The following is a 24,514-nucleotide window of genomic DNA, read 5'->3' as shown; positions in this document are numbered from 1 at the left end:
TTGAGTCTAAGCTTGGTCTGGAAGTCAGGAATTGTGTTTAATCATCCTTACATCCTTAGTGCCCACCCACATTGGCCTGACTCTTTACTAAGTGACCAACAAAAGTTTGTTGAATCAATCAGTGAGCTTTATTCCTCTTTGAAGAGTTCTAAAATCTTTTAGAGCTCTCTCTCTAGTCATATTTTATGTAAGGAAGATAATTGTGTCTGCATATCCCTTGAATACAGAAAGGTATAATGAAGAGTTGCTGATTTGATGAAATTTGTAATCTAGTTCATGAGTCAGGACAGGCTCCCATCAAGCCATAAGATGACGAATAACCATAGATTTTTAAAAGTTAGATTTATTTTGACTGGGGTGGCTAGAATGTTTTTGAGAATTTGTATTTGAGCTTGATTTTGAAGGAATGATAGGGGTTGAATAAGGAACTCCGGATAGGGAGAACTATGTGAGCAGAAACAGGTTGCTGCTGGCATATATGCATTCATGGTCAAGCTATGAGTTGACATTTTCCTCATAACTATGACAATTTGGTTTCTGCAGTTCTTTACCGTTTTCAAAATATACCCATGCATACCACCTTATAGCTTTTGTGATGAAGGTATTATGTGTGAGATTCAGAAGCCTGTGTGATTTGTGTACTCCGTCCAGCTAGTAAGCCAGTGAACTGAGACTGCTGGCTCTTGGTAAACTACTGTGGCCAGCACTTTTCTTCTTGGCCTAAATCATTTTCTTATCAAAGCCCCTTGTGACCAAGAAAAAGTATCTTCCAGACAAGGCACAGTCTATGAATGTGAGACAGAGCTTAGGGATATGTACATGGTTTTCAAGCCTGAGAGCTGGCTGGTATAGAGCAGGAAGAGGAGGAGGAGGAGGTGGAGGAGGAGGAGGAGATTAGCTCACATTTATCCAGTACTTCCTGTGTATGAAGCAACATTCTCAGAACCTAGTATGTATTAGTTTAGTTAATACTGCAATACCCCTGGGGTTATATATTATTTTTGGTACTGTTGTTATCTCCCTATTGTATGGCTTACCAGGTGCTGAAGCAAAGATTTGAACACAGGCAGTCCAATTCAAGAGCTCATTCACAGTGGCTGGGTGTGGGGACCCTGGAGTTAGGAGTATTCAGATCCTGGCTTCACCACTTGGCTAACCACGTGAACCTCCTTAAGTCAACAGCCTCTTCAACAGGGCTTCAGTTTCCTCGCTTGTAAAAATGAGGATTCCAGAAGCTTCTCTCTTTAGGCTTGTACGGAGATTAAAAGGAAGGATAACTGTGGGGAGCGAGCTCCGCCCCTGGCAAAGGTCGTGAGGAAGGAGGCTTGGCATACGCAAACGCGGGATCAAGCCTCAGGAGTCTCCCTGGAAATTCTCAAGCATCTACCCCCAAAACCAGAGTCTGCCTACTTTCTGCTTTGTGCTTTCACCTACACCTCTGACTTTACGGGGGGCTGTCCCCCACTACCTCTCTCTGAAAAAAGAGTTAGCTTACAGCTCCAGTTAGTAATTCCTGGGTGTGACAGTGTTTCAACCTACAAACTCCTTTGGAAGTCCTCTAGCCTGCCTGAATAGGTTTTTCCCAGCAACATGTGATTGTTCAGAGCCTCCCAACTGTGAGAGGCAGGAGATGTTCTAAACTGTCTAAACACAGATTCCTTTGAGTAGTTAAAAGATTGATTAGAAATTGTATTGGTGAAGGGTTTTTCACTTGTTGGGCCAAAGTTTGCTGCTAAGTCTCCATATCCCTTACCTACTGTGTCCTTGGCAGTGTATTGATTGATATAATGGGTGTATAGAAATGTAAGTAGTAGCCTCAATGTTTGTAACCCTTGAGTTAATTCTTTTCTTGATTGAGCCCACTTCACCTTTGCCCTATAGGAATGCAACTTTATCCAATGCTTTTTGGAGGCTGGCGCCTGACTTTAGAATAATCACCTTTAGAAAAAAATAAGTTTCTTAAAATGTTAACAGGCCTCCTGGCCAAAAGATGATGTAAATCACCTAAACTTTTGCATATGATAAGTTTGAAAGCCTGGCTTCGATAAGGATCAGGAACTGCTGTCCTTACATGACTCTACCCCTTCCCCCATTATCCTCTATGCACAACTTAAGGTATAAAACTACTTTGGAAAATAAAGTACGCCCTTTTTTGTTCACCGAAATTTGGTCTCCCCATGTCGTTCTTTCTTTCACCTTCTAGCTGAACTTTTCCTCTGAGGCAGGGAAGCTCGTCAAGCCTACTAATTTTGCCTGGGCTTCTAAGATCTGACCGGGGAGGCCTTAGTGTCTCCTCTCCTTCGGGAGAACGGGAGGACGCCTGCGGCCTTTGTAGGTGATGTAAATTCCCTGCTTTGGAATTTTATTCAGCCTCTTTTCTTCACTGAATTTCTTCGCTGAGCTATCCTTATTTCACCACTCTTTATATCCTTAATAAACGTTTAATTAAGCAGTTGTTTTCTGATCTCGCCAACGCCGTCCCCACTTCGAATTCCCTGGATCCGCCGGGGCTGGACCCCGGCAGATAACTATAAAGTCTCTGCTATTATATTAATGCCATTTCTATCATATTCTAATCAGCTGAGCATAGAACTATGATTTGTACCTGTTCTCAACACAAGAAGGGACTACCAAGGTGTTAGAGTAACTCCTTTTTTCTAGGCATAGCTTTGGAGTTAGCATTAGAATGCCTTCTGCTTGGTGTTTTTGTTTCTTTGCCTGAAATTAACTTACATAGTTAGGTTTCAAGATTCACTTCTAAATGCTTGGCTTATTGATGGTAGACGTCATCAATTTTATATTTTAATACTTTTTTCCTTGAATGCAGAGGTTTTATTTCTTAAGTTATAAAATTAACATTTTAATCTGTCTCATTTCTTTGCATAAATAATATCCTATTATAATAAAATTATGTCTATTTAAAAAGTGAAAACCATGATCCTAACAAATCAAGCTACTTTGGGATTTGGGATAGACAGCAGACTGCTATCACATGAATTTGGATAATGGAACAGTAACCCGTGTGTATCATTATTGTTATAAAACATTTCTGTATGTATTTATTAGAAAATTATAGTTGCATATATATTAGAAAGTTTCTTTAACCTTAATGTTCACAGACATTAAAAAATTTCTTTCATAGGGTGTTTTTGGAACTTCTGGATAAAAGCTTGTGTTTATTGTGGCATCATTTAATACACTTGAAAAACACTACTGCTTTCTGAATGTATTTTGTTTACAATGAAAGTAAAATATTCAGCAATTAGAAATGAAAGGGGAAAAGGTTAGTTCACTTTCGTATATAATGAGGCCTCCAAAAATGTTTGCTCCATTTGCTTAGTAACATGTGAAGACTAAATATAAAGCTTCAGTGAGAGATGATGTTTATGAACAATGACCTTTAGAAGTTAATAGGGCTTAGGAAATCCTCAAGGTTTTGCAGAGCGAATAATTGAGCTAGTATCTAAAACAGCCTGAAGTAGAACTACATAGGTACCCTGAGCCCCAAATTAAAGGAATAATAACCCTAATTCGTTCCTTCCTATGCTGTTCGCAGTTGTGATAGTAGACTGAATGGAGTCCTCTGTGTTTACTCAGAACCTCAGAATGTAACCTTATTTGGAAATAAGGCCTTTGCAGATATAATCAGTTAAATTAGGATGACTTCATACTGGATTAGAGCAGGCCCTAAATCCAGTGACCGGTGTCCTTTTAAGGGGAGCCACACAGCGAGGGTAGGTGGCCATGTGAAGACCGAGGTAGACGCTGAAGTGAGGCAGCTCCACACTAAGGAATGACGATGATTTCCAGGCACTACCAGAGGTGGAAGGGAAGGAAGAATTCTTCCCGAGAGGCCTTGGAGGAAGCACAGTCCTGCCAGTACCTCCATTTCAGACTTTTAGCTTCTAGAACTGTTAGAGAATAAATTTCTGTTTTTCTCAGCCACCCAGTTCGTGGCAATTTGTAATAGCAGCCCTGGAAAACTAATACAGTTGGTAAGTTTAATGTGGGATTTAGTTTTATAAAAGGAATTACTTAGGGTGGCTATAAACCAAGTTGAAATAGAAAAGTGTGGCAAATTTTTTTTTTATACTTCAAATACTAGTAACTTTTTTAAATTGTAAAGGATTAACTGTTTTTTTGATGTCTTTACTTAAAAGGCATAAAATATTTATAAAACATGGCCTGTTATTTTTGTGCATTTCAGCCCAGGAAGTATGCCTATATTATATCAATCCAAACTCCTTTTCTGGTTAAGATGTTCAATAGCTTTGAGATAGAAAAATGTAAAACTGTGTTCAGGGAAAAAAAATTAAGATCATTTTTGAAAAGTATCCTAAGTAAAACCTTCCTTTCAAATAAACATTTTATTCACATTCCTTAAAAATTCTGTAGATAATGAGGTCATCCTCATATTGAATAAGCAAGCCATCAAATCTCTAAAAAAGGAAGGTAATTAAAAACATTTATTTTTAAACAATAAAAACTGTTTTTCTTTATGCTCAGAAGCGCATGTTATTTGCTCAGAAAAAATATCTAAGAAACCTCACAATCTTGCTGATTTTTAAAAATTTAGATATTTTCAATGCTTATTTATTTCTATAAAGTGATAGTATCAGAACTCAAAAGTTTTAAATCCATCATTCATATTCTTCATGAACAATTTTTATTCTTTATATCATCCTGAAATGAAACAAAAAGATTACCCAATTATTACCTAATTACTCCTTCACCATGCATTACCGCCTATGTGCTATGTACTTTGCCAGGTTCTAAAGATGTTATAATAAGAGTAATAACAACAATACCAACATTCATTGAAGGCTTACTATGTGCTAGCCATTGTGCTGAGCACTTGATGTATATTACTAATTTAATTTTCATTGTCCTATCAAAGGAGGGTTATTATCGCTTTTTAGATGAAGAAACTACCAGTATAGAGTACAAGATTTGAGCCTAGGCACTACGAACCCAAAGTATTTTAAGCATTTGGCACTCTTAAGCATTATATTATAATATAATTATATTACATCCTTAATAGGATGAGATAAGGGACCTTCTCTCAGGGATCTGAAGGTGTTTGGAGAAGACAGACATATACATGAATACTTGTAATGAATTGTGATAAGTCATATTAAAGAAGACCAAGTGAGAAGTGAGAATTACTTGTATGAGGTCAGTAACAGCGGCGATAGAGAAGGATTAGACTGTGGCCAGATAATATAGATGGAGAAATTGACAGAACTTGATGGATAAAATGGATGCCGTGTGATTTCCTAAGTGCCCAGCAATTGAGTCAAGATCTATCCCTGCCTTGAGCTTCTGGTAAGAAGTGAGCAGTGTTCAAAACAACAAATAAGTATTTTATGTAGAGAAAGATTTCCTTCAATTTGAAGGCATGTCACAAAAGCACTGCTACTTACAGACTTGACTCCAAAAGCTTAGGTCCTCATCTCAGACGCATATCGAATGGCAAGGTATGCTTAAACTCTGCTTTGCTTGGTGTAAAGTAGTGGTAAATTTCTCCTAGAATTAGTTCTTGGTGCTAGGGGCTAGCATTCCCATTCCTTTAATTAGATTTTCAGCTCTGATCACCGATAGGGTCCTTGGAATTGAAATTGTAACTCTATCTTGGTAACAGCTACAAGAATCTGTATTTGGATGTCAATAATGAAGAATCCTATCATAAAGTGACTTTTTGGTGGCCTCTTCCTCACATGGCTTTATAAATGTAGGGAACCAAAGGCAGTACAGTTTATATTACTTTTCTTTACATAACATTAAAAACATTTTTCAGATCTTCAGAGTGCAAACTGATTATATACTTAGGTCTGAATGTATTGAGAGATGAGAGAAAATGTGTAAATTACTCAGATCATTTTTCAAAATAAGTATAAAAGTTTTTAACTATTAGCCAAGTCTATTTTCAGGTACAGTGTATTTCACCTTAAAGGCTAAACAGCAGGACAAAAACTTATTAAAAAATTGTTGAGTTTCTCAAAAAAAAGTGCATTTTTATGAGCAAAGGCTGAATTCTGTACTCTTGAATTGTGCCTAGACCTTTCTGCTCTTACTTGTCAAAAGTTTTTCCTATCCCAGGTCATCTTTCTATCAATACAATCCTATTATTTGTGATACTAACCATAAATGAAAAGTAAGCAAGCTCTGGGAGATAGGGAAGGACAAGGAAGCCTGGTGTGCTGCAGTCCGTGGGATTGCAAGGAGTCCGACACGACTGAGCGACTGAATGACACCAAAACCATAAATTGATTGCTGGTTGATATTAAGTTTTGCTAATCTAAAAATCAAATCTTCCTCTCAGAAGGGCCTAAGGAACTGAGCTGAAATTTAACTTTAGTCATCTAGAGATCTGTTTCTGAGCAGCTCCTTAGTGCATCACTGTACTGTTTTTGCTAGGTTCCCGTCCAGTTCAGTAGAGGGAGTGACTAAATTGTAGTCATCCTAGTTCTGAGCACGTTGGCAAGAAGAAAGTAGTTAAACATCTTGCTGTGTGTGAGCAGGTCGAGGGCAGGCAGACACCATGCACCTTGACCACCTATTATGAAGCTTTTTGCTGCTGTGTCAAGTGAAAGCGAGTTAATTGGGTGAAGCTGTGGAGCATGTTAGGGGCCTGGTTGAGGGTTGCTGTCTGACAGCTGAATGTCAGCCAAAGCCAGTCAAGTGTAGCTGAGAGACAGAGACCTGTCACAAAGTTCCCGCAGACTGGAGCACAGTTAGGGAGCTGAAATATGGTTCCGTCTCACTTTCTCCCTCATTGAATCCAAGCACCTTAAAAGATTTTCCACTGTATGTGTCAACTCTTGTTCTCTAAGCTGTTTCCCAGAACTGTCCTGCATTCAAATGATTGAACAAAAGATGCTAATGTTTAGCAAAGTGAATGTAAATTCCCTCTTTTCCCCTTTTCTGCCCAAGCAGATAGACATTCAACTCAAAGGAAACTTTGAAGGTTTACATCAAACAATTATATTGCCTCCAAATTTAGCTTATAATAGAATCCTTTTCTCAAGAGAGTATAAAAATTGAAAATTTAAGCAGGAGAATAAGCATTGCGTCTTTCTCTGATACAGCAAATCTAGGTCGAGAGAACCGGGATTCCGGCCTGGGTGTCTTGTGGATGCACACTTGCCAAGATAACTGTCCTCTTGTCTTTTTGTCACAGGCTTCTTTCCTTTACTTTCAGAGCAGCCTAAGGTGAAATGCTGTAATGACACTCACCAGGTGGAGAAAGATAAACACAGAAAGGAACAGGGAGAATCCTTTTGAAACTTTGAACACTTTAGAAAGGAAAAATCAGAGAAAGTTAGAGTTAAAGAATGAAAATTAAACATTGTGAAATAACATTTTTCAGAGAGATAAGTTTAATATCAAATCATGTCTTCCTATTGGCTTTCTCTGGAATATGGATTAGAAGCTGTGTATTCAGTCAAAAATAAGCAAATATATGGTATGGCTGTGCTCTACTGGTCACTAGTCAAGCCACTGGCTTCCCAGGTAAAGAACTCACCTGGCAATGCAGGAGATGCGGGTTTGATCCCTGGGTCGGGAAGATCCCCTGGAGAAGGCCATGGCAACCCACTCCAGAATTCTTGCCTGGAGGATTCCATGGACAGAGAAGCCTGGCAGGCTACAATCCATGGGTTGCAAAAGGGTTGGACATGACTTAGTGACTAAACAGCGGCAAGTCAAGCCACTGGTAGTACTGAAACAAACACAGATAAAATAGTCTGTGCCTCCAAGGAAGGAACACCTGATGCCAGCTCTGACCATTGTGACTTACTGTGATGGTGGAGTCATGGCTGTTGAATGTGTGGAGGACAGTTAGTGTGACTGAGGAACTAAACTTTAATTTTACATGAAATTCAATTTTAATTAATTTAAAATTAATTACATATGGTCAGTGGCTACTACAATAAAGAGCACAGGCTGAAGCACACAGCAGACTGTGATGCTGTGCTGTTATAAAAGCAGCAGAGTGGGGTGGCTGGATAACGCCAAGAAGGGGCTTGTAACCCAACTGTAGCGGGGCTGGATTCAGGGAAGGTTTGAGGGCAAGGTGATACCTGAGGTGAGTTGTGGAAACCCAATGAAGAAGTCTCCTTTTAAATAGAAAAAGCCTCCCTTTAAATAGAAAAAGCAACTTGAAGAAGAGAATCTGAGATAGGAGAAGGCAGGGCTTGCTTCAGGATCAGCGTTTTGATTAGTCTCAGGGGCAAAGGAGTCTATGGGAGATTGCCTTAACGTAATGGTAGGCTCCAAGGACTCTAGCAGGCAGGTTATCCCTGAACTCACAGAACAGGAGGTCTCACAGATAAAATTAGGATCCTCAAATCACGTGGTTTAGCAAATCAATCTAAAACACACAGCAAGTAGCAGATGGTAGGGAGGCAGCAGGGGGACAGACCCTACTCTCTGGTTCCTTGCTCGTAAGGTGTTCAAATGGCCTCTCTCTCAGCTGCATCAGCCTTCTCCACGTGAGCTTATGGGACCAACATGGAGCGCTGAGAAAGCGGGATCAGGTGACTGAAGATGCCTCGGTCCACTTATCCACACTTGTCCTGGGAAATACTCCTGGCCAGTCTCTGTAGCTTGCCACTTAGGCAGCCGGACAGCTTTGGGTTTTCTCTGTGGCTCTGGGGCAATTGGCCTGTGTTCTGTGCTTCAGTCGTGTCTGACTCTTTGCAACACTATGGACTGTAGCCCACCAGGCTCCTCTGTCAATAGGATTCTCCAGGCAAGAATACTGGAGTGGCTTGCCATTTCCTTCTTCAGGGGATATTCCAACCCAGGGATCAAACCCACATCTCCTGTTTCTCCTGCATCGGCAGACAGATTCTTTATTGGCTGAGCCATCGGGGGCAATTTGAGGATGACATTAACCTGGAGGTGGGGCACCTTTCCCTCTTGTTTGTCTGGGAGTAGCCTGTCCTGCAGGGGACCAACTAATACCTTTTCCTATCATATAGATTCTGCCTCTTATCTCACACAACTGGCTGATTCATTCTCTATGCTTAACACTTGTTATGAGTTACATCTGTCCTATTTTTTTCTTGTCTTCAAGAAAAGTTTTGAATATTCTCAGATAATAAATATACAATAAAGTAGAGGTCAAGTAGAAAAAAGAGAGAAGTCTGAAGGAATGACTTGCTTAGAAAAATTAAAAGTGCATTTGTAGACTAGAGAAAGTGACGAGACACTTGAATAACAGATGAACAATTTTAGAAAAGAGCTTTGAAACCTTTGTCAAAATTGCTATCTTGTGGCTACCCTAACCTGAGTTGCATTTCAAACAAATCAAGGCCTTTGTGAAAAAGTGGCGTGCAGGCTCTTGGGGAGTTTATGTGACTGAGGGCCTTGGGGATGGTTGAAGGATAAGTGGAGGTTTTGTGGGCAGGTGGTCAGAGGAGGTGACGAGAAGTAGAGAGAGCAGTGTAGGTCTTCTCCTCTGTGCAGGCCTATGGACTGGCTTCTGGTCTCTGAGAAAAAGATGCCTACAGGTGGAAGCTGAAAGAAATGCTTTATGACAGACAGTGTGAGACACTGGGTTCCAGTCAGAGTTACCACAGGTTTCAGAGGGAAGAGTGGGTGTAGGGCTAGTCTGTGTAAAGATGGTGCCCATATGGCCCAGTGAGTCTCTCTAATACACTGGAGGCGGGGCCTGATGGAAGGATGTCAGGCACCCAGAAACTTTTGACAGGGAGTTTGAGGTCATGTGTGATCTCGTCAGGAAAGAACTAGGGAAACGTGACTCATTACTGGGACCTTGCTTGCGTCCATGGAACAATGAGTCTAGCAAACTCTAAGTACCATTGTCCATCAAAATGTCATACTACAAAACAGCAGTTGTGTGGTTATATGGAACAAATTATAATTTAAGAACTGACTCCAAACACAGGTAGTCAAGGACAAGGTGAACTCTCTAAAGGCAGAGAATTTTGGTGTGTGATTCACTTCTGTATCCCAGTACCCTGAACCGTGTCTGACACTTTCTAGGCATTTTAGTTACTTCTTTGATTTGATTCTTTTAATAGATAGTAGATATCTATTAAAAGAATTAGTGAGTGGAGCTAATTTAGGATCCTAACATAGTGAGTGTGGGTTTAGATATGCTTTATGCTATTTTGGGGAAAGTCTATCATATGGAATTGGTCATGTAGGGAGTAGGTTCTTGAAATGGAATCCATAGCTCTATTATTTTGGAATTTTGTGGTCGCTGCATTACTCTCACAGTTCTATAAGATGTTCTCCCTAGAGATGGGTTTGGTTTGAGACTGCTGGAAATGGCCTGGTTCTATCAGAAGTAGCATTCCTGCCTATCATGTAAAGGAAATGTCATTGCCAGCTAAGTGGTTTGTTTTGGAACGTATGCCCCAGTGCTGGTTGTGATTGGAAGGCATTCCACAGATGTGAACCCCAGATCACATGATTTGTCTTACATCTGAAGGGTTCCTCTCTCACTGAGAAACAGAGAGGCCACATTCTTTTAACTCAAGATAACCAGTCCCTCCAGAAGGGCCCAGCTGGGGCACTGGTCAAAGGGTCACCAGCCCTGGGGAATATAGCATGAATCTCTTCGATGATCAGCAGGGGAATGAAGACTGTTTGCAACATTTCATGAGGAATGGCTGGGGATTTCAGGTTTGATAAAGTGGAGTAACAAAGGAGCATGGTTTAAACCAGCCCTGGAAGGGAGGGGCAGTAAAAAATGGGTTTCGATTTTTAACATGTGAATTTATTGCTAATTTTGTTGAAATATGTGACTGACAGATACCATGTTAGTGAGATTTCAAACAGCTTTCAATTTTAGATGTTTCTTCCTCCTTCTGCTCTTTTTTCCTGAGGGCATGGCCAGTATTTCTACTCAGAGAAAAACATGCTGCTAAAAGGTCTAAGTTTATAGCTTCCAGATATTACTAAATTTTTGACATTGAATAAAAAAGGACTTATAACTTTAAGAGGAAATTCTTCAGTAATGAAAAAGTGGTCAGAAAACTTTTGCTTAATAGTTCCCAGAGAGAGTGTGACATGTGTGCGTTCTGACCACAGAAGTCGTAACTTGGCAGCGGGAAGTGCTGTTTGGAGGTAAATGAAGGCGCACAGGTTGTAAGTAGCCACTCCACATGAGGAGCTACGCTTGTACAGAGGTGCGAGTTACTCATGTGTGCGTGTACTTAATGTCAGATGGTGGATATGAGTTAGATAACTGGAAACGTTGAAGGAAGAAAGTGTTCTCAGCTAAATTAAAATCCGATTTTCAAAACTTGTGAAAACACTTGGTTCACAACCTCCCCTCTGAGACCTTTAACAAACCAATTACATTTCATTTTGACCACACAGTTCAGAGTCCTAACTATACTAAACTATGGGTTTCAGTATGTATAAAATTAAGTCTTTTTCAATAAAGCAGTTTTAGTTATAAAAGTGCTGTAGATAATTGGAAAATTCAGAAGCTGCGGGAAGAAATTCCTGCAGTCTCAATACCTCACAACAAGTATCATGTGTGATTTTGTGTATCTCATTTTCGTGTATATAGTCTTGCTCTAGGGTGGGCAAAAGCACAGCCTGTGAACCAAATCTACTTGCCATCTGTTTTTGTATAGCCTGTAAACTAAGAATGGTTTTTACATTTTTTAATGTTTAAAAAATGAATTAAAAAAGAATAATATTTCATGATGTGAAAATTATGGTAAATTCAAATTTCAGTTCATTAATGCAGTTTTATTGGAACATAGCCACACTAATTCATTGACATATATTATCTATAGTTGCTCTGGGGCTACAACAGCAGAGTTCATATGGCTTGCAAAGCATGAAATATTTATCTGATCCTCAATAGAAAAAGGCTTCTGACCCCTAGTCAAGCCTCAGCATTTGTCTGTGTTCTACAACTATTTGTTAATATAACCATAAATTTTATAGCCATATAATATTCCATCAGGTGTCTAAAGCTTACTTAAATGTACTTCTGTTATTGAATATCAGATTATTTCTAACTTTTGTCTGTTATTAATGTTAAGAAACTAATCATAAATGGAATTGTTGGGTCAAATAGCATTAACTATTTCAAGACAGTTGCCAAGTTATAGTCCAAATGGTTCAATCAGTTCATACATCACTAGCAATTTGTGAATGCCTGTTTTTTAATGCCTTCACTAACATCAGTTATCACAATTTTTTAAATTGAATTTTGGTTGGTAATAAACATCTCATTTCCCTTATATTTTTGATTACTATTGGCAGTTACCATTTTTCCCCATTTGTTTGTTAATCAGTTGTATTTTGACTTTTGTGAACTGCCAGTTTAAAACCTTTGATGGTGATTCAGTAGTTTTAAAGATAAAAAAAACACAGAAAGAAAATATTTTGGACTTTCAAAGCTTTTCCCTTATAATACATACTCCAGTTTATTCCCCTTTTCTATAAATAATTAGCAGATTCTGTGATTCTCTTTCCAGAAAGAAGAAAAGATATATGTATTCATGTATGTGTTTATACTTTTTTTTGGCTGCTCTCTGCAGCATGTGGGATCTCAGTTCCCCAACCAGGGATTGAACTCAAGCTCGCAGTAGTGGAAGCACAAAGTCCTAACCACTGGACTGCCAGGGAACTCCCTGCACTTATTTATGTATTTTTTTTTTAATACAAATGGGTTCTTTCTCTTTATACACACACAGACATGCACATGCATGAGCATGCACTGTTTTGAATCTTATTTCACTTGGATGTATTTCTACATCAGTACTTACATATTTACATCAGTTTTCAAAATTGTTGTATAATGTGATTGTATCATACTTCACTTAACACTTCAGTTTCGTTTTAAAAGTGTTTTTCTAAAAGAATTCTTTGATGGATACATCTGTATGCTCATCTTGGTGAGCTTCTGTGGGTGTAGCCATAGAAGAAATGTCTAACAGTGGAGTTGCTGGATCAAAAACAGGTACAATGTAAGCTTTGTCTTCCCAAAAGTTTGCACCAGAGTACAGCCCAGCCTACGTGCTAGGAACTTGCCTGTTTCCCTCTCTTAGTAGTGGGTTGCATCAGACATCTAAATTTTTGGCTATTTTATAGGCAGAAAGTAAGCTTTCATTGTCACGTTTTGTGTCGCGTTTCTTTAATTGTGAATGAGGTTTACCTCTTTTTTATGTGTTTATTGGTTATTGTATATCTCTGTCCTCCACCAAGCAGCCAATATATATCTGAGGTGGAGGCTGTCAGTGGTTTCCTGACCTCTTTTCTCATTCTTTCCTTGTAATTGAACCTCTATTACCCAGGCCATTCAGGGGCAGGGGAAAGCTGCCCTGAAACTAAGTCAGCCACATGACTAAACTCTAGCCAATGGGGTGTAAACAAAAGTACTCTGATTTTAGGAGGTGTTTTCAAATGTAAGTGATACCTTCTCCTTTACTGTCCTTCTTTCTTCTGGCTAGAATGCAGACATAATGGCTGGAACTTGAGCAACCATTTTGGATCCTGGAGGTGGAAGCCAAATACTGAGACTGTGGAACCCAAGGTAGAAGCAGTCTGGATTCCTGGTAGCTTCATATAGCTATATTAGAGAGAAATAAACTTCTATCTTGTTAAAGCCACTGACATTTTGAGTTTCCTGTTACAGATGAATTCAGTATTAATAAATGCACTATCTGGAGCCTATTTTCTAATTAGGTTCTTCTTTTTCTTGATTTTCATAAGTTTTTTGTGATTTAAGAAAACTACCCTATGGCTATCAGCTTTTTATTTCAGTTTTGCAATGGCAATTTTCGAATAAGTTTATTTATTCAACTAATTAATTCAATTAATTAAGCATAAGTTTTTATTTATCCAATTTTTGCCCCTTTTTAATATACATGAATGTATGGATATATTTACTTTTCACATTCTGTTTGTTTGAAAATTTTACATTCTTAAGATCCAGGGGGGGAAATGGTCTCTCTTGAATTTTCTGGTCGTTTCTAGTATTCTGTACCGTCAGGTGCATCAGAATTGCCAGGAAAGGAGCAGACTGGGAGCACAGGGTGCGAAGGAACGTAGGAAAAGAAAGAACAAAAGCCATCTGGGAAAATTCTTTGACTCTTTTTCCAACCTCAATCATGTCAGGAAATCTAAACATCCAAGAGAAGAAAATGGGAATTGTTATCTTGTCAGGCACAAGACATCTTTAAAGCAATTTAAAATTAAAGTTTAAATGTTATAGTGTAACTTAAAACTTCAGCACTGAGTGTAATCTCTGAATGTAACAACATATAAGCTTCTTTGGTGAAAGGGCTAGAACTTTGATTTTATGTAAATGTCATAAAATCTATTCATTTACTCCAGTACTGTGGATATTCAAGTGGACTATAAGAAACCATATCATCGAAAAGAGAAACATCTATTTTTAACCTCTAGTACAATCTACGTGCTTTTCTTTTCCACTTTCACAGAGATTTGTTGAGCCCTTGCTGTCTTTATGAAATAGCTCTGGATATGAATAAGCCTGAGGCTGTGTCTTCTTTGGGTGATGTGATAAGGTGGTGGCCAGGCATAAGGGGAGAAGAATCATGGATCAAGAGTCGGATCCCTTTGCACCACTTAACAAACTGTGCAGTGTGGAGCAGTGCTTGCCACTCTTGTGATCCCTGGTTCTTAGACTATAAAATTAAGAGTAGCAGTACCTTCCCCTTGAGTGGCTATGAGAGATAATGCCTATAAAGCTAAACCTAGCACAGTGCCTGACATTTATGTTCATACATGTTAGTTCAAAATTTGGAATTTATTATCACTTGAGAAGAGTAGAAAGAGAGGCGAAGGGGAGCTACTGTATGTTATGCATTTTTTTGGTATATTATCTCATAATCCTTGTTAACAGCTCCATGAAGGATTAGTCTTCATACATAATGGATAAGATGCAGGCTCACACAGGCTAAGAAACATATCTTAGATCACATAGTGAGTACATGGCAGACTCAGAACCTGAGGCCTCTTCAGCTTCAAAGCCTGAATTCTTTCCCGTGCACTCTGCTACTTCTAATTGCGACATAATCTGTATATACGTGAAATAACCAAATACAAAATATAAAACCAAAATCATGAAATAATAACATGAGTGGTTTGTTTATTCGTTCATCAGTTGGAAATCTTGTTTCCAGATACTTTTCTAAGTGCTAGGAATACAAAGCCATGATTCCATTACCCTAGGTGCTCATAGTTTTCTGGGAGATGAATGAAGTAAGTGAAAACAGAAAAATGTTCACAAAGGAATGCCAACATGTGATTGAATGTAGCAGCTCACTGCAGTTGGGGAAGTGTGTGGCAATGAGCTGAAAAGGGGTTACAAAGAGGGGAACCTTGGCAGAGTCTGAAAGGTAGAGAAGGCACACTCATCCCACAAAGGAGAGAGGTGTATACCAGACAGTGAACAGACTGGAGGCAGGTGTGAGCTATGGAACATCTTATTTCCTGACTCACAAGTCCATGTAAAGTGAAGTGAAGTGAAAGTCGCTCACTCGTGTCCAACTCTTTGCGACCCCATGGATGGAATTCTCTAGGCCAGAATACTGGAGTGGGTAGCCTATCCCTTCTCCAGCAGATTTTCCCGACCCAGGAATTGAACTGGGGTCTCCTGCATTGCAGATGGATTCCTTACCAATTGAGCTATCAGGGAAGCCTCAAGCCTGTGTAATAATCTGCAAGTCCATGTAAGCAGATTATAGAGTACAAGTGAGGAAATGCTAGACGAGCAGGGTAGGGCAGCAGTGTGCTTGTGAACCAGGCTGCAAACAACTGCATGTCACATGGCAAAGAGCATGCTTGTAAGGAAGGCATAATCCAATTAATCTACCACATTAGCCAAGTCGTTGAGGCTGAAACTGAACCAGACTGACTTAAGAACTCTGGCTTTCGAACGAATGTGAAATGTCTGCTTGAGGATTAAATTGCTGTGATGTGAATCGAGTTGGCTATTAGTATCTTCCTCTCTTTTCTGATTTGTTTCTCCCTCTATGATTGCCCTTTCTTTTTCATCTCTAGGTGTCTAAACTTCTCAGATTGTGTTCCCTCTCTCTCTGGAGACTCTTTTACAGGGCTCTGCTGACTCACATATCCCCACCTAGCCTATCTTGTTAGTGAACTGAAGATGAAACTGGTCTGGACTGAGGTTTTATTTTTTTATTTTTTTTTTGTACTAAGGTTTTAATAACTTATGGAGGGAGGAATGTGTAAAATATTTCTACAGGTTTGGTATTGGTAACTCAAAGTTATAATTGATGGCTTCAAGGAATAAATATTTAATGATGTGCTAGCAGGGATATATATATATATGTGTGTGTGTATGTTTATATACACACACATATATATATATATAGCAAGTATATGTGTGTAGCTATATTTATCAGGTATATGTATATGTGTGTGTGGTTGAATGAATAAACAGATAGACAGACAGATATCTGAGGTGCATGACTAAGCATTGCACAAGAGAAAACTGTACCCGTAAGTATTGTCAACTCTGACTGTATAAACTGTAGTATCCTATGAGGCCTAATGGCCAAAGTGGAAAATAGGTAAAATTTGGTTAACTAACTTGAAGCATTCGGAAGGAAGAAAATTCTGTGTTCTGATTACTAAGACTCTAGTGATAAGAACGTATTAGGAGCTAAAGTAGAAATGGCAAGGGAGCCTCTTCATAAGGCCCTCTTGTGGGTACTTTGATTCCTTCATCAGTTTATGTAGAGCTGCGTACTCTACTTAAAATCAGTCAATAATTTACAGAGCTTAAAACATCATCATGGAGGTCGAAGTAATAAAAAATGTATCACAGAATTTAATTGAATGTAGCCACATCGTCTAAACTATGGTTAATTTTATTATCTGTTTGGCTTTTTTAAAGAATCATCTGCAGTATGTATTCCTTGCCCTTAAGAGTGGCCCATCTATATCCTCTCAAAATCTGAAGAATTATGTTTAGGAACTCTGATTATGGGTTAATGGTATTCGCAAAACTTAGGTGTTAACCTTATGCCACACATTATCATGGGTTGCAATCATGGTGGACATGCAGCACTTCAGAGCTAGAAAGAGTCCTGTTGTTCAGTTACTAAGTCATGTCCAACTCTTGCAACCCCATGAATTGCAGCACTCCTAGCTTCCCTGTCCTTCACTATCTCCTGGAGCTGGCTCAGACTCTTGTCCATTGAGTCAGTAATGCCATCCAACCATCTCATCCTCTCTTGCCCCCTTCTCCTCCTGTCCTCAGTCTTCCCCAGCATTTGGGTTTCTTTCTGTGAGTCAGCTCTTTGCACCAGGTGGCCAAAGTATTGGAGCTTCAGCTTCAGCATCAGTCCTTCCAATGAATATTCAGGGTTGATTTCCTTTAAGATTGACTGCTTTGATCTCCTTGCAGTCTAAGGGACTCTCAGAAGTCTTCTCCTGCACCACAGTTCAAAAGCATCAATTCTTTGATGCTAGGCCTTCTTTATGGTTCAACTCTCACGTCCATACATGATACTCTGGACCTTTGTTGGCAAAGTGATGTCCCTGTTTTTTAATACTTTGTCTAGGTTTGTCATAGTTTTTCTTCCAAGGAGCAAGTGTCTTTTAATTTCATGGCTGCAGTCACCATCCATCATGATTTTGGAGCCCAAGAAAATAAAATCTGTCACTGTTTCCACTCCGTCCGCCCCCCCCCCCCACACCTATTTGCCATGAAGTAATGGAACCAGATGCCATGATCTTAGTTTTTTGGATGTTGTATTTTAAGTCATCTTTCTCCCTCTCCCCTTTCACTCTCATCAAGAGAGCTCTTTAGTTCCTCTTCACTTTCTGCCATTAGAGTGGTATCATCTGCTTTTCATTTTTTTAGGCAAAGGAAGTGAGACCTAGGAGTACTAATTCACTCACCTAAATGACACAGCTGAATTGTAACAGAACTGGGAGGGAAAAATATAGTCTTCTGATCTCTAGTCCAATACTCCATTCACCATACTATTTGCCTGGCATAATCTCCTTGCAATACTATTCAGGCTTACTAAATTAAATCACTCCTCATTTTTTATACTACTGGATTCTGGAAGACTTAACTTTATCGTAAATGCTGCACGGGAGACAGATGGCTTAGAGACAGTCATTGTTTTAGAAGCCTTGGTCTGCAAAGTGACTTTGATATATAGACAGTTTAGTCATTATCTTATTATTACACTAGTGCTGTATTTATTTTTATTGTTAAAAAACACCCTTAGAAAATGGAGATATTAAAGTCTTGAAAAATGGTTAATGGACATGTCTATTTACTATATTTCATAAGATTTTTAAAATACAGAAATTTAGTAGACATATTTTGTATTGTGAATATATATTTTAACTGATGGACTATAACAGCTCAAATAGAATCATTTACAGCTTGTTAAGTAAATAAAAGTGCCTCCATAAAGATTCACATGACACCTAGCTTTTATTTCAGGTAGCTAATTTCCTTTTAAAAAATTGCCTAAATTTTGATTTATATGAGAGACTATTAGAACACCTCAGCAGTTTAAAAAGTAGCTTAAATGACCACAGATTTAAAATATAATATCACATGGTGAATATTAACTTTTAATGGTCTCTGATAAAAAGTTATTTAACTGTCTCTTACTTTCTGTGTTATATTAAAAGTGTTATATTTCTGAATATTATTTACAACATATTTACTTGTTACTTTAACATCATATTTTCAAATCAAGATCTCACCAGAATTTTTGCGAGTTTGTTTTTAAGCTCTTAAGTGACTTAAAATCAAATTTTATTGTATTTCACGGAAAAGATTATTTTCTAGCACTGCATGCAGTATAGCAAATGACCTCAGTAACAGAAAAACAATTATTTTCATTTACACAAAAGTAATTCTGTTTACTTGATGGAGGGTTTGTCTTTCAAGGGGTGCAAATCTTCGAAGAAATCTCTTCTTTTTTTCCATTAAAAAAATCTTAATTGGAGGATAATTGCTTTACAATATCGTGTTGGTTTTTGCCATACCACAGCATGAATCAGGCATAAATATATATGTGTCCCCTCCCTCTTGACCCTCCTCCGACTGTCACCCCATCCCACCCCTCTTGGTTGTCACAGAGCACCGGATAGAGGTGCAGGCCTAGGGACAGGCTTGTGGACACAGCAGGGGAACGAGAGGGTGGGGCAAATTGAGAAAGTAGTCTTGAAGCATATGCATTACCATATGTAAGAGAGATAGCCAGTGGGATTTGCTGTATGATACAGAAACCTCTTCTTAATGTTGTTTCCCATGCTTAGGAGGTATTATTTCTTTAGTGTTTCAAATCAGAATCTCAGGTACACAAAAAGTGAGACTTTGGTTTGAAATACCAAAGACATACTCAATACCCCATTTCAAGGTTATTTGGTCAAAAAATGTATATTAGAAATAAAAAACACTTTCAGGCAACATGGTGGAAAATAGACATAAGAAAAAGTAAGACAAGAAAAAGTAGAAGAGGTGCCCCTTTGTAGAGTTTAAAATCCACTGAATGTATTAAGGGGAAGTGAGCAGTTAAAGACCTTTCCTAAAGGATAACCTTCCTCATGTGTAAGGTGTTAGGTCAATGGACTCATAAGAACAGAAAAGGAAATTTCAAGTACAGAATATGGATTTGAGTAAGATGTATCTAACAGGAGCGGTTGATCCATTTGGCACAGTTACCTTTCTCTAGTCTAAAGCATCAAGAAGGAGATTTTCTCAGAGAGTAGCTGAGCTTCCTTGGTCTGATTCTGCACATATACCGTTTTCTTAAACCAGAACCTGAAGTATAAAGATGTAACAAGAAACTTGTGAAGGCTTGCCTGCCAATACTCCTTGATCATAATAAATAGTACGATTGCTCTGAGTTTTATTATGAAGAGAATCAGCCCCACCATCTCCTGCTCTTCCGTTGTCCCTCTTACCCCCAGGTCTGGCAGAGTCAGTTAGCAGATGGCATTGCAGGCTTTACAGCAGCAAAATCGATCAGGTAATAATGCTGCCAATTCAGATGCAGGGCTAAAAAAAAAAAAATCACCAAAGATGGTTCTAGCAGCAGGAAAAGCGCAGGAATCTATACCTCCAGCCTCTGATGTAATGAGATGCCTCTGTTCTGGTTCTGAACTGATCTAGTCACCCATTAGGGTTGTGCAAGTGAAATCTCATCAGCGCTTCTAAGCAGGGTCAGCATATGACCTTGGGAGTTCTTTTCTTTCAGCAAGGATAAGCTAAATCCTCTCCTTCATAAAGCCATTTGAGTGGCCATTTTAGGTGGGTTTTTTTTTTTTTTTTTTCTTTTTAACTTCCAGCAGAAAAAGAGATGATTTCCGTCAGCTGTAGGCTTGCAGTGGAGAATCAAGAAATCAAAAGAACGGAGATCAAAGAAAATTGCTGAACTAGGTGTTAGATGCAGCCATTGATTTTTCTCCAGTTGTAGTTTTAAAAAAAATCCACAAAAATGGTAACGCATACAACAGTTGAATTTCTAATATGTTTCTGAAGCCAGAGATTGCTTCCTTCACGCTTTCACATGTAGAAGCGGTTTTGTATAACATGACATAATAAAGCAGATCCTTAGCATTCATGCTATTTTGTTGTCAAAACCTTAAGAGAATCTACCAAAGAGATGTTTTGTTATTAAAACCTCTGCAATATAAATGTGTTTTTTAATGGAGACACTTAGGACTTGACTTATTATTTCAGCAACATTTATTTACTGGGAATCTGGAAAATTCTGACATACAATTGATTGCTATTTTTCTCCTATCTATAAATGCCATAAGGTAATACCTATCTGCTTTACTGGTAAGACTTCATTTATGTTAAGGGTTAACTACTGTTTACTGTTGTTACTTAAGACTTAAATGTATAGCTTCAACAAAATATTAATTATGTTTTTAAGTCATGAGTGTGTGGGTTTCTTAAGTTTGATTTCCAACAATTTCTGGGTAGCAGTAATGTTTTAAAATATGTCACAAACTGTTTTCATGTTGCATTCCCATATCTTGATATATGATTTCCAAATGCTTATAATAGAACAGTCGTCATTAAAATAGGGTGGTGACATTATTATTAAAGGTAAAGACAAATAGTTCATTTCATTGGCATTTTATATGTTGGTATGCTATTTTCTATAGGGTGCAAGGATTGACTTGTTTTTCTTTGTACTGTATTGTTCAATTAAATAAGTCAGGCTGATAACTTAAACACACAAATATTCATAGTTATGAATTTTCTAAGCAGTCTAATCTCCCAATTATATAGCATATATTATAGAGGGCTTCCCAGGTGACTTAGTGGTAAAGAATCCGCCTGCCAATGCAGGAGAAGCAGGTTCGATCCCTGGATCAGGAAGATCCCCTGGAGGAGGAAAGGGCAACCCACTCCAGTATTCTTGCCTGGAAAATCCCATGGACAGAGGAGCCTGGTGGGCTACAGTCCAGAGGGTTGCAGAGAGTCAGACACGACTGAACGACTGAGCACACACACACACATATAGCATAATGAAATAAACATTATTGTTAGAGTTGGTTTCTGTAATTTGCCAGTGGATGGAAGAGGCAAAAATGCCTGCTTGTACTGACTTTTTGATTCAATAACTTGATAAAAGTTTTCTACAAAGTTTTAGTGTTTAGCCCAATTCCTGATGTCCCGGCAAGTTTTTGATGTGGAACAAATGAGGTTCAATCACAACTTGGAAAATAATTTAATATTTATGTATTATCATATAGATTATTTAAATTGCCGTTTCCACCCCATTTCATATTATGATTCTTGGTCCACTTCTCTGTTTATGGGTTTAGACTCTGTTGGAGTTTTCAAGTCTATGTTTATTGTTCTCTCCTTTTTGTATCATAGACAGGATCACGAGACCACTCAAATCTCTCCATTCCTTCGAGAGCTGCTCTTCCTGCTGACACAACTGATGTTGGGGATTTTTTGCCGTTGAAAGCTGAACTTGACACAACTTACACTTTCTTAAAGGAAACACTTATAAATTCTGTGCCCCTGGCATCATCATCTAACTCGTCTCCAGTGACAATGTCTGCTACTGCCAAGCGACCAGCTCAGATTGGATTATGACTTTATGAAATAAAAAGCATGCAGGAAGAGTTAACAAAACAATTAAAGTTGTTTTGATGGGGGATTTTCTTATCAGTTGAATTTTGTTTCAGCTCAAGTGGCCGTGGGTTTTTAAAAATTGTGTGGTATCTTGATGTGTTCAGGTATCTATGTCTCCTCGAATAATGAAATAACCAACTTTTTTTCCCCTCTAAGTTTTATTTATTATCACAGTTACTCATTTTTATGTAACATATTTTTAAATGTTAAAGAATGACACATTTTAGGTAATTTCCTTCAGACTTAAAAAAATCAATAAGCCATTTTAGTCTCTATCTATCAAAGTTGTTTCATACTTGTCTATTTTAAAGCAGGACTGCAATACTTTAATAGGATTGAGAGAGCTATTTGAAATGTATGCCAATGATTCCTGTCATTTCATGGCAGCCCTGCCATGGTTCACTGAGCCCCCTCTTCTCTCTTGTCAGCTCAACTGAAGACAAGCATTTAGTTGCAAACTTTAAGCAGGTTGTGCAAAACAGAAATGATGTGACTGCTTCTCCTCCTGCACAATAATGTCACTCCTGGTCAATGTGAGAAGGTCAGGTTGCTCCTTGTAAAGCTACATGATACCACTTGCCCATTTGAACAAGTTAACTGCTGCATCTGGTCCCTGCAGGCATTGAAAACGCCTCCTTTTTAGCAAGCCTGCTTTTGATAAGAAAGTCGAGCACTTGTGCTGGGAAGATGTCTGTGGTGCGTTTAGGCACTTTTTAAGGACAGTTCCCACACCAGTACAGCAGGTAACGTATTTAGTATAAGCTGAAAAACTTCAAGGTAATGGCTGTTTTGACCTTCAAAATAGACTCCTTTTTTGTTTGTGTGGTTGGTAGGACCCAAGAGTGACGCCCATCTTTGATGCTGACAGAATTTAAAACAAGGCCATTGCCCTGCATTTTCTGCCTTGTAGCACACAAAAGTAAAATTGTATGTCAGGCCGAGATGTCGGGGAGCTGACAAGATGCCCCAGTGACATTTCAGCTAGAAAGAGCAAGTGTCTTGCAACCAAGTGGTCAAATATCAAATAATAGGTCAAGCAAGAAGGAGCTGAGTTCTAACCACAAAGAGGTTTCTGGGAACTTACTTGACAAGCTTTTGGGTGCTTTGTGGCTTGACAAAGTGATGTTCTGTTGGGTATCGCTAGACAGACTGTTCTTTATCGCCTTCAGAAGATCAGACATTGACATTGATTAAACTCTTTAACCCTTAAAGGTTAAATCCTTGCAGTTTGCATCATAGTAAGTGAAGAACAAAAGGCTATTTGTAATAAGTTATTTGTTTTTGTTTTAATCATTTAACTCCCCAGTGATATTAACTTCTGATGTGAGCTGTACTTTCTGACGAGTTTTGATACAAAAATCCATATTTTATATTATGTTTCATTATGGAGTTTCATTATAGATACATTAGAAAATAACAGTATGTATTATGGAATCTATATTGTCTTAACTTTACAGTGACATTTGATTCAAATATACCCAATTTTTAAGAATTTATTAATTGGCCTTGGTAAATAAAATTGGTGTACTATTTACGTATTAGCCAAATCAACCAAGTGATTTACTCCATCTGAGATAACACAGCACTATGGCTGTCATGCTGTGTATTCTCATAGTGCTGGGCCGATATAATAAGCTTAATATAAATCTTTAGAAAGCTATTTCTATGAAGTAAAATTACATCTTTAACCAAATTTCTCTTAATTCTTTCCTTGGAGTTCTTTTTATTAACCATTCTGGGTTTTTAATATTAAAGAACATTCCCTGTTTAATGTAATATAACATGTATGAAATTCAACTTGCAAATTTATTAAAACACAGAAAATGCTGTTGTTTCTATACAGATCATAGAATAATTTCTGCATGTTTCAAAGTACTTTCTTTTGCCGTTCCATATAGTAATTAAGATATTGGCAATATAGGTATAAAATATGATTCATATGACATCATTGAGCTTCCAATTCTCACATTGTAGAAAAACAATGTCACCTTACATCACATATATGTCTTGTGTGTGTATGTTTGTGTTAAATCTGTTTCCATATCCTAGTAATTAAAGGGGAAGGAGCACCTTTGTAAATTTTGCCTTGGACAGACCTTGGTCTTCTTGCCTTAATTTTACAGTCTGTTAATGGGATAACACCAGAAATAAATGTATATGTCTGTCCATCTATGTGAGTATCTGATTTTATAGATAAACTTTATATAATTCATTCTGAACCATAAATTCAAAAAGATTATTAAATCAAATCAAAGCATGTCACATTTATATCCAACTAGATGCTAAAGGCCATAGAGACTGAAGGATGAGCCTTCTGAGCAATCATTAGTATTCACTACCAAATATAGTAATTTTTATACCATATGCTTTTTTCCCCAGAAGTCAGAC

General features: G+C 38.2%; 1 protein-coding gene across 16 annotated transcripts in view; it reads left to right on the top strand.

Annotated features, from left to right (window-relative positions):
• The window catches only part of CCDC171 (coiled-coil domain containing 171), a 340,483-nt gene extending 316,185 nt beyond the window's left edge, over window positions 1–24,298 (top strand). For 13 of the 16 annotated variants that reach the window (XM_086415030.1, XM_086415029.1, XM_086415038.1 and 10 more), the window contains one exon: window positions 21,863–24,298. In XM_086415030.1, coding sequence (XP_086271156.1) covers window positions 21,863–22,087 — 225 coding nt within the window. In that variant the 3' untranslated portion in view covers window positions 22,088–24,298. Of the gene's footprint in view, window positions 1–13,448; window positions 13,532–21,862 lie in introns of all 16 variants that reach the window. The other 3 variants (XR_015169517.1, XR_015169516.1, XM_086415043.1) reach the window with 2 other exon arrangements.
• The last annotated feature ends 216 nt before the right edge of the window (window positions 24,299–24,514 follow it).

Source organism: Bos grunniens, chromosome 8, assembly GCF_055505025.1.
Source record: "Bos grunniens cultivar Pamir isolate PY7600 chromosome 8, Bosgru_T2T1.0, whole genome shotgun sequence".
Lineage (NCBI taxonomy): Eukaryota > Metazoa > Chordata > Mammalia > Artiodactyla > Bovidae > Bos > Bos grunniens.
Note: the sequence above shows the minus strand (reverse complement) of the source record. Positions and strands in the feature narration are given on the sequence as shown.